Here is an 11,182-nt window from a genome sequence, read left to right on the forward strand (position 1 = left end):
AACCATCATCCCTCTGTTTCTCTGAGGTAGCCAATGACGTTCAGCCTAGTGGGCGGCCTGAGGCAATGGCAGCATCACTTGAGGTGGGGAAACAGTCATTGGACCGTGATTGTGGTGGAATAGTAAAAAAATCTGGTTATGATTTTTGGACTATTCGACCGCAACCCGTGTGTCAGATGAATCCAGGGTGTGACAAACCTCCCAGCATGCATCACTCCACCACTGACGGCCAGTGGCTTTTCAGCTTTTCATCGGAGGTCAGCAGACGTATTGCAGGTTGTTGGACTGTAACTCTTTAAACTATACTTCTACAACCAGCAGTAGCTTACCATGAGGAATTAAGATTTCGAGAAATATATATACAAGAAAAACTACTTCATATGTACATTATGAAACTCTGTTTTATTTGGGACTGATGATGTAGTACAATCCACTAATGGAGAGTACAAAGAGCATAAAGCTTATTAAAGTTTTATTTGTTCAGATACAAAATATAAATCCTCTTCATTCACAGCTTTATTTTGTTAAATATCTTTTTTCCCTTTCCTTCAAGAGGTGTAACATAACATGGCAGTGTATGAAATACTGAACAAAGAATGACTGAACAAAAAAGAAGCAATAATAAATATGTTATGGAAAAGAATTAGCAACCAATATCATATGACATTTGTTTACATGTGTGACATAAAATTGAGGTGTGTGCGTTAATGTAAACGTTAAAAAATCTGTTTCTAAGGTGCTTAAATATTTTAACATAGAGTATGTACAAATGTATACATGCCAGTCAATCTAAACACCAGATGAACTTAGACGAACACCCAGCTGTTTCCCCACAGTTTTGCTGTTAAAATACATCATTTAAAGTCTAATTAATGTCTTTTTTTACAATATTTTGGAAGACTAACTCCGGTTTGCTGCTTGTTAAGTGGCTAGAAAAAAAAGCCAGTGTTACCAGTTACTTTGGCAGGTTAACTGGCAAGTCTCGTCTCTACTCTAAAAATAATTTGGCTATATTTAAAAGTGCTGCTTTAACTGTGGAATGTAGAAAGTTATATCACTGCCCCGTTTCGGTTTATTTACACGGGACCTTTACGTGTTCTCCTCTGCACGGGCAAGATCTTGACATCTTTTCTTCGACCTGCCGTCCGTTTGTTTAGCGTAGCGTCCTCGTCCTCTGCTGTCTGCTGCTTGGCAAAGTTAACGAACACCTGCAAAACAGACAAACCAAGTCAGTACATTGTTGAATATGTTTTTAACTGCATTAAGGCACATAAGGACCGTAGTGTAGCTGATTGTAAGTCATATTTTAACCAATAGAAACGCAAGTGTTACATAAATATGCCACTATTAGTGCTGCGTACCTGGACTCACATTCAGGTTCAGGTCCGGACTCAAGTCCAGAGGTTCAGGTTCAGGTCCGGACTTATAAATCCGGACCTGAATCCATGGCTTGTGTGAGTAAGTGAACTTATTGTGAGCTAATTATCAATTGAAAATAAACTCATAATCAACTCAAATTCAAACTCGTCAGGTTTATTGTGCTCCCTTCCAACTTGTGTCGACAAACAAAGAAGTCCAATGGAGGCGTTCCAGGCAGGGGGGGGGAGTGTGTGGGAGAGAAACTCCCTCTGGGGGGAACTTTGGGGATTTTAGCTTTTGCAGACCATTTACATGCACACAAACCTATATAACACACTACAGCAAAGGGAACACCTCAAAAAGCACATTAAGGCCTTTTCTTATACACTCTTCTCTTAAATAAAAATAAATAAAAATAGGGTGAGAAATTAAACTGTCTTGTTATCTGAACATGTACTTGTAGGAATTTATTTTGTATTTTTTATACTTTGTCGTATTTTAATTTAACCCTGGAAATTGGTGTATGTACTGTATGTATATGTGTACATATGTACGTGTATGTATATATAGAATTTTGTTTATCTGTGTTAATTACGGAATTATCTTTTATTTACTTTATCCTGCAACAGGAAGACTAACAGGAGGGCTACTTCTGTATAGGCTATGCTTTCTGTCCTCCCGCTTCTACTCATTTAGTTTCTTTTTTAGATGTATAAACTGTCTAAATTGTTGAAATAGTAGAATAAATAAGAATAAAAAATATTCAAAAACAAATTATAACGAGGTCACCAACCATTCTTCCTTCACAAACATCATCAGGACTGTTTCCCCTAAATGCCTTTAACATTATTACATGTTACTTGTTAGACGCTTTTATCCAAAGCGAATTACATACTCAATACTGTGTCTCAGGGACACAACGACATGCTGACTGCAGTGGGGTTTTTAACACAGTCTGAGACTCTTATTGTCTGTGTTCAGAAGTACCTGGTCCAGTGTTGTCTGGGAAACAGAGTAGTCTTCGATGCTGAGCCTTTCTTTATTGGCCACCACCACCTGGAATATCCTGGCCAGGGAGGAGGAGGCGATCTCGTACTGCAGCGTGTTGTAGTGCTTCTCCCTCTGCACGCAGCCGGGGAAGCTGCTCTCCATGAAGCTCTCCACGGGCTCCAGGTCCAGAGACACGCCCGCTCGAGCTGCCTTCATCTTCATGGTCACTACGTAGCCGTCACCAAACCTAAGGCAAGGAAACACAATGCGAAGAAAGAAACATTTTCCAGAGTACAATTTAAATCACAACTTCGCATTGTTATTTTTTCAAGTTTGACTGTTTCTTTATATATTCATTTTATGTTCCAAGATGCAGACCTTCATTTAAGATAAGATTAAATAAACCTTTACTAAATCAAACCTTTAATAACAATACGAGTCAAACACAGGATAGGCAAGATATGAGGTCACACAAGAGTAATTAGAGTAAAAATAAGAATAACTAAGAAACAGTTTAGGTAAGAATAACAACATTATGATTAGGAGAACATGAGTAGTTGGTTTTGCAGGCATATCAATATGAGTAGAGATATATATTATTAATATTAATAAATATAAAAGTCTATGTGTCACAGTAGGTACATACAGGGCCGTTGTATACACTGGTCAAGCCTTGGTTGTAGAGCCTGATATATTCTGGCACAAAGTGTGGCCAAAGCACTTCAGTGTTACAGGTTTAGATTTATGATATTAAAACACTACCCACACAGAAAACCTCTTACTTGTATTTGAGATGCTGGATGGTACCCAGACACTTGAAAGTCCCGTTGACCATGATGGCCAGTCGAGTGCAGAGGGCCTCGCACTCCTCCATACTGGTGAGAAAAAACATCATCAATCTTTATTTTAACTGCTACTACTCCATGTCAATGAGCAATAACTCATACTTTATAGTTCTAAATAATTCAAGTTGTTGGCAGAAGAGTTACAGTAGCTGTGTTTGCTGAGCTGCTGCAGCAGGAGTGTGTGCTCTGGATTAATTTCATTATTAGATGTTGAACCTGTGTGATGTTAGCACCACGGCACGCCCGTCCTGGATCACACTCATGATGGCATTCCATAGGAAGCGTCGAGAGTGGGGGTCCATCCCTGTCGTGGGCTCATCCTAAACACACACACACGAAAAAATTCTCTGAGCACATCATTCCATATAAACAGAGACCAAGTCCTTATCTCTATCAGCATATGGCAAACATCTCTGATTTATGTCAATTTGAATTGGACTGTATAGTTCCCTGCCAATGTAAAAAACACTGGAGGCCAGGCATGACTGAACCCATATGGCTCGCCATCTGGATCTGTAGGCCATTTCATTGATAAATCCTCATCCAGCCCAGAAACCCAAACAATGGGCTCTCTCACCAGCAGCACCAGCGCCGGGCACCCGATCATCGCGATCGCTGTGGAGAGTTTCCTCTTGTTGCCTCCGCTGTAGGTCCCGGCGCAGCGGCCCGCGTACTCCGTCAGGCCCAGCTTCTGGATGCCCCACTCTGCCACCTATAGGGGGAGAGGGGGGAGAAGCATTTATTAAAACACGTAGTACATCTTATCACTTATCAAAAAACTGAAAAGTTGACTTGAATGTCAACAAATATCAAATAACTGTATCAGGTTAGTTGAAAGCCGTAATATTATTATGACCTATTTTTGTATTTAAACGTAATATTATTGCTTTCAACTAACCCTATCAGAATCAGAATCAGAAACGGGTTTATTACCAGGTAGGTTCACACGTATGAGGAATTTGACTTGGTGTCGTGGTGCATACATAAAACAAAAATTAAAAAACACAGATAGAGAACTATTATAAGAAAATACTAAATATAGCAGTATGCGCAATGCAATAGAATGAAGTTACTGTATGTGATATCTTGTGACATAATAAATGTCATTAAAGTCAACGTCTCAGTTTCAGGGCCGGCCAAACGTACTGTTTACTGAACCCTTTGCTACAATTTAACAGCAAAAATTAAAAGCACAATTTAAACAGTTGTGGAAAAAAGACCCCCCCCCCCAAAAAAATGAATAAAACAGATTTAAAGGCCAGCTCTGCTTCAGGAAGCCCCTTGGACACTGGAAGTGGAGACAGGAGAGTAATGGCTAAGCTGTCAATCTTGTTGGACAACGTGTCTCCCCCCACTTCCCCAATGTGTCTGCCCCGTGCAGCTCGTTCAGCAACAGGCTGCTTCACCCAGGGTGTCTCACAGAGAGATATTAATTAATACTATATTCTCTGCAGCGCTCAGTAAGACAGTAACAGATTAAAGGAGCTGGAGGCGTACTCACTCTGGGGATCTCGCACTCCGGCACCCCTCTGAGACGAGCGTACAGGTACAGATGCTCCCTGCCGGTTAGCAGCTCATCGATGGCTTCGAACTGAGGGCAGTAGCCCATGTTCTGGTGCACGTCCAGAATCTCTGTCAGGATGCTGCAAAACAAGACACAAGGAGCCACTCGTTACATTGAGCCAATCAGAAACATGATTTCAGAGTGGGATTAGACTGATGAAGTCATCTAAAACATCCACATTTGAGAGGGAAGCTGATTCTTATGAACAAAATAATACAAAAATGAACGATAATCTTCTTGTTAGTTGAATTTAATGGACAATATGTGTTATTGTCTTTAATTTCATGCCATTTAATACATTGATAACTCCCAATCTGGAGTCCTGAGATACATCTGTAGAGTCATATGAAAGATGATACAGAATTTGGGTTTTTTTCCCCCAGTTATCTGTTCTGTTATTTAATTTGTTCACCTCACCTCAAAACGAGCCCAGGCTGTCATTATTTCTGAAGTGTCTGAGATGAAAACATGGTTTGCTTAAAAAGTTGGCATAGAAAATGGATTTCTAACAGATAGAAAATTAGAATTCAAATCACTTTGCAGCAGCTCCACAAAAAATATGTATCTGAGTCTTCAAAAACAAAGCGTCGATGAAACCCTGGCTCCTAGTTTTTCTATTCAGAGCACCGCATGTGTTGGTTTTATAGTCAGATAGTGTCATCAAACAGAATTATGTCAGATTGACCTTCTCTGTGTTTAAACTCATTGGACTGTTTCCGGTCTCCCATCTTGAACGCCATGCAGGATGAACCGAGAGTGCTGCGAGCTCAGTGTGGCCTTTTGGACGGATCTTTATGTACCTGTACCCAGCCACAGTGGCCTCCCCCGAGCTGACATCACTGTCCCCAGTCAGCATTTTGAAGGTCGTCGTCTTTCCAGCTCCGTTAACTCCCAAAAGACCAAAGCACTAACAGGACAAAATACAATCAGTCTGTTGATGCGAGGACACATTCTGCTGAATTACACACAATAAAGTGCTGAAACGCACTCGCTGATACAGACTGCTAATATCTTTTTGAAACTTTCAAATCTAATTCGGCTTAATATAATGATAATGCAAATAATCTGAATCTCTAACAGTCTGATGGCAGCTTAATCGGTATTTCGGTTTAACTGAGCAAACACAAAAAGAACAAGACTTGATATAAATGACACCAATAACTGAATGTAAAGTGTTTTTACCTCTCCTGCAGGGACACCCACACAAATCCGGTCCACAGCTGCCCTCTTCCTGCCCACATACGTCTGTGCAGAGGAAGCAAGGAAACATGATGACTGATTCATATTTGTTTAGTGCATTTAAAACGATAACAAATATTTTCTACAGCATTAATCTGCCTGCTTATAGTTTTTAACATTTTTTGTTCTGCGCTTCAAATTTGTTTGAAAGAAACGGGATGTTTTATTTCATTTAAAAAATAACAAATTACATTTTTGAGATTATAATCATCCTCCATAAACAAATGGTCATCATCTAATAAAAATAGCCCCAAACAAAAACAACAGACAATAATTATTTTTATATTTAAAATGTCCCCTGTCATGTTGTGGACTACCTTTTGTATCGTATTGTTCTTTCCATTTTATGCCTCTTATGTACTTTTCCATTTCTTTAAGCAGTTAATTAGAAATAATTTCCGCACAATTAAAGGGAGCTGTATTTCCAGCTCTCCAATATTCCCATATTTTTAATCCAGCATTTAACCCACTAAGGTTTTGTGGCTATACCCATGAATACTGCAAGGGATTACTTTGTTTCTTGTACATTTCATTCAACTTTATACGTGATATATTTCAAAGTTAAACGTGAAAAAATCAGACAGGCGAGCCAGCGTCTCCACCTTAGAGAGGTCTCTGATCTGCAGGATGTCTGTCTTGCTCGCTCCGTCATAAACTCTCTGCCTTTCTGCTGCCACGTCTTCATCCTCGTCTCTTACTGTAGTCTGCGGGCACTTTGTGAACCTGAAGAGGGCGAGAAAATCATCTGTGGATGAGCATTACAGTTGTATCTGATCACAGGTGGGTATGAGCTCTGACCGTCTGTGAAAGAGTTTGTAAAGAAAGGTCAAGACATGTGTGTAACAGCTGAGATGCTGTGTGTGCAGACCTGTACCGTCTGTGTTTGAACAGAAGCTTACCAATTGTCCATGAAGAAGCGGTACTGGATCAGAAGATTAAGAATAAAGAAGACAAAGCCTTCCACTGCCATGAAAGCTATATTCTTCCCCACAAAGTCCCACCGGAACGGGTCCTGTGTGAACTCCTCACCTGAAGACAGATACATACTGAAAATGAACCTCTGTTCAGCACAAAGTCAGTCGTTTTTATATTTCACAAGCAGTACAAACATATTTTCCAGACAGTGCCTACAGCAATAACAATAAGGGGAAGCATTCAAAAAGGTTAGTGAACCGACATATCTGAAGTGTCAAATTAAGAGAATCATGTATAAGTATATTAGGTTATGTCACCTATAAATGAACACATATTCAAATAGCAGTATTTTCTGACTAATTTATTTAAAATATTTTAAGTGATGGCGGACTTTGCTACAGATCTTGTAATAGTAAGATCAAAAGGTAAAGGAACATTAGGAACTGAATTAGTTGTAGAAGCCAAAATGCTTATTTAGCCTGAGGCAATTATTTCCATTATTGTTGTTACTTTAGACTGCACACATTTCTATTTAAAATACACTTCCGGCTTTGTCACATGGGTGTGGTTTGTTTGCATTTAGTCCACCTGTTGTTTGCCAGTAATTAGTATGACACAGAGGCACAGACATTTTCTGTTGACCGTTTGGTCCTCTTTAAGTTATGGTTTGTTTATTTGAGTTATAACTTCAGTACAGACTCTTTTCATTGAAACGTGTCAAAGTGGTGAGCCTACATTAGCCCTCTAGTGACTGTTCATTGGGAGTTTTGTTGGAACACTAGTACTTACCAAATCTGGCATAAACATCCGTCACAGCCTGGTTCATGGCCATGTCGATCAGCCCTCTCCCCAGGCAGAAGTGAGGGAACAGCAGCAGGCCTTTCTTCAGCCACTCATTGAACATCAGCAGAGACTGGCAACACACATATACTTATTAATACACATTTCACTTGGGTGCAGGATTGAAAGACAACTTCAACATACTTATTACAGAAAGTCATTATTATCCTGGATATGCATCACTACAGTACATCATCTCAGCATTGTGTTTATTTATCTCTGCTCAGTTGAAAGAGTAGAGGTGTGTGCCAGTAAAACCATTTGGTAAAAAGAACCATCTCCATATTTCAGCAGAGCAGTGAGTCATCTGTTAGCCTGTCAGCAGCAGCGTCTCTGCCCTGTCCCCCCTGACTTTTGTTTCCTCTCATTTCTGTTTTTCTCTCTTCTTCTTAAATAATTACTCACCAGTCCAACAGGTCCCATCACTCTCATTGTTTTTGTTACTGTTATTCTGAGCTTCAGACCTTCTGCTGCCCCGGCTGCACATTATTAATGAGCCCCTTTGAACAAAGTCTTGAAAAGCTTCCTTTGGATCGAGGTAAGTTAGATGCCAGAATTCAAAAACACAATTATTAACAGCCCATCGTTTCCTAGACACCATTAAAAAATGTTATTTTCAAGTGTTTACTTGTGATTCTGAGATCCCTTACTCTAGAAAGTAGCAAGCATTTTCTTAATTCAATAGCTTATATAATAAACAAAGTGACAGTATACGTTGATTGCTTTGTATACCCCTTAAAGATTTTTTAAAAAGTGTTTTGCTCGATTTCCCCATTAAATATATCAAAAATGCATCTTTGCAGTGAATATATTGACCCTTAGGGAATCATTATATGAATTGTCCTTCCTTGCTGTGAGTTGAAAGGTAAAAACAACAAAAAGTCATCTGGCAATTATTTTTAAATCCATACATCATTACCAGATTGTTTTCAAAGAGCTCCAGGATGAAGGTGATGGCGCTGCTGTTGATGCCTATGAACAGGTTGATGCAGGACAGAGACACGTAGGCAGTACTGGGGATGTCGAATATGTAGGACATGGGGTACATCAGGGGCGTCACCGACCACCTGGAGGAAAATAAGTATTTAAATATATATATTAGATTTCCTTGATGTTGACTTGGGCTGTAATTCAGTTCCTCTTTTTGTTGTTAAGAGGTGACATATTCTGATAAGGCATTACTCACCTGCACAATAATATATATAATCTTTACAAAAATTAACCATTTAAAATTAATAGAATACTAACCCATAGAGCAGAAGCAGAGTTATTAGTGCTGGCAGGTTGGATGGTGATGTGTAACACTTTTTATCAAAAGCCAGGAAAATGCCAACCACCAATGCAGTGCTGAGGGAGTAGTTAACCTAGGGAAGAGATGAAGCATTCACATGAAGACAAGGAACAGAAACATCTATTAATATACTAAAATTAACATATGTCCAAACCAAATTGGCTTCAAGGAACAATCCACAACATCTGTTTGAAGATGAGTTTATAATGCACACATGCCACATGTGGTTTATCACTTTTAATGATTTGAAAACTGCACATCTTTCAAGTCTTTAAAAAAAAAAGAAACTCAAAACACAATTGTAGAAATGAGACTTTTAGGAAGCAGACTCCTGCTATCTGCTGCACTTTCTCAATGCATTGCTATGCTTTCTAACCTGTCATCTGATTGTGTGTTGAATTTGCATTATCCCCCTTTTATTGCACAATTTCATCATTGTACCTTTAATTTAAATGTATTTTTTATATGTCTACTATTTGGTATTTTTAGTTTGTTTTTATGTCTTTTACTGGTAACTGTATGTATGGTGTGTGATATCAATTTTCTGTGAAATGTGAAGCACCTTGAACTGCACTTGTTGTATGAAAGGTGCGAAACAAATAAAGATTATTATTATTATTATTATTATTATTGTTATTCATTTCAGCATTAGCAGGGAGCACATTATATATTGACTCCAGCACTGATTGACTCACCATGTCCCAGAAGAAGTTGGCCACCCAGTAAACCACAGGGCTGACCCCGCTCACAAACTGCAGGTGTTTAGCCTTGGTCACTCGCTCCTGGATGAGGTAGAGGACGAAGCTGGCGGGGATGAAGGACATGGCGAAAATAACACAGATCGCAACCACAGCGTCGACTGAAGTGTTCAACCTGAGGAGAGAAGCAAAACAAGTAATGTTAATGACAAAGTAAATACATGACATATGTGTAATTAATAACAAACAGTAAATGGCAACTTGGGATGGTGGCTTTAGAGAGGAATCCAAATTAAAGTGCTTTTAAATCAAAATAACACTTATATGTTAGCTTTCTTTTAAAAAATAAATATATACAAATATTAAAGTAATTTGCAAATGTACAGTTGGGTAGAAGTCAATTTTAAAACAATTACAAAAAGTAACTCATGTTAAGTTATATCTTCAATTTACTTTAAATGTAAACTATTTTCTAAAAATGATAGATTCATGTATATACATTTATTTGTATAAACGGGGAAATAACAGAGAAAGAACAGAATGCGTTTTCGCTGCTCAAAAAAATAAAATAAAAATATATCTTTCACTTTTATAGTAATACAACATTTGTTTTCATATACGAATAAAACAATTTTAAAACACAATTTAACCTGCCTGTCAGCCTTCCATCTGTGCACAAACTTATCTCGTGCCCTCATTGGTCATGTGCGCGATCGTGTGTGTTGGAGGAGGGGCTCTGTAAGGAAGTCTGAAGGAAGTGGCAGATTTTTTTCGGCTGCGTACTTTCAAATTCTAGCGCACTCGAGCCGGTTTCTCAAACTTACATACCCTACCTTTAATATTAGGTAAACACTCACACTGTGATTTCGGACAGCTGCTCCTTGGTCAGGTTCAGAGGGTGGTTGATGGCGGTGATGCCAAACTCCATAGGTTTGGAGGATGGAGGCAGGAAAGCCCGCAGGATGGCGTTATTGGCCACGTTCATGAAGGCCACCATGGCGTGCCAGCCTTTGTTATTATACCAAACCTGAGGAAGGAGAGCAGAGTTAACTGAACAATTTACACCAGGGGTGTCAAACTCAATCTCATCGCGGGCCACATCAGCTTTATGGTTGCACTCAAAGGGCCGGTTGTAACTTCAAGACTATATCAAAATACATACACTGAACAAAAATATAAATGCAACACTTTTGTTTTTGCTCCCATTTTTCATGAGATGAACTCAAAGATCTAAAACATTTTCTATATACACAAAATAACCATTTCTCTCAAATATTGTTCACAAATCTGAAAAAATCTGTGATAGTGAGCACTTCTCCTTTGCCGAGATAATCCATCCCACCTCACAGGTGTGGCATATCAAGATGCTGATTAGACAGCATGATTATTGCACAGGTGTGCCTTAGGCTGGCCACAATAAAAGGCCACTCTGAAACGTGCA

General features: G+C 39.1%; 1 protein-coding gene across 1 annotated transcript in view; it reads right to left on the reverse strand.

The window, feature by feature from the left end:
* Positions 1-453: 453 nt before the first annotated feature.
* LOC104966354 (retinal-specific ATP-binding cassette transporter-like) overlaps positions 454-11,182 on the reverse strand; it is an 18,559-nt gene continuing 7,830 nt past the window's right edge. Inside the window, exons 2-16 of the mRNA XM_010795543.1 lie at positions 10,599-10,768; positions 9,739-9,916; positions 9,001-9,116; positions 8,672-8,819; positions 7,702-7,825; positions 6,897-7,026; positions 6,600-6,720; positions 5,941-6,003; positions 5,559-5,665; positions 4,696-4,837; positions 3,772-3,906; positions 3,411-3,514; positions 3,132-3,224; positions 2,347-2,596; positions 454-1,208 (exon numbers count right to left, since the gene is read on the reverse strand). Coding sequence (XP_010793845.1) covers positions 1,077-1,208; positions 2,347-2,596; positions 3,132-3,224; positions 3,411-3,514; positions 3,772-3,906; positions 4,696-4,837; positions 5,559-5,665; positions 5,941-6,003; positions 6,600-6,720; positions 6,897-7,026; positions 7,702-7,825; positions 8,672-8,819; positions 9,001-9,116; positions 9,739-9,916; positions 10,599-10,768 — 2,013 coding nt within the window. The 3' untranslated portion in view covers positions 454-1,076. The remainder of the gene's footprint in view (positions 1,209-2,346; positions 2,597-3,131; positions 3,225-3,410; positions 3,515-3,771; positions 3,907-4,695; positions 4,838-5,558; positions 5,666-5,940; positions 6,004-6,599; positions 6,721-6,896; positions 7,027-7,701; positions 7,826-8,671; positions 8,820-9,000; positions 9,117-9,738; positions 9,917-10,598; positions 10,769-11,182) is intronic.

Source organism: Notothenia coriiceps, unplaced genomic scaffold, assembly GCF_000735185.1.
Source record: "Notothenia coriiceps isolate Sejong01 unplaced genomic scaffold, NC01 NC01_scaffold00037246, whole genome shotgun sequence".
Classification (NCBI taxonomy): Eukaryota; Metazoa; Chordata; class Actinopteri; order Perciformes; family Nototheniidae; genus Notothenia; species Notothenia coriiceps.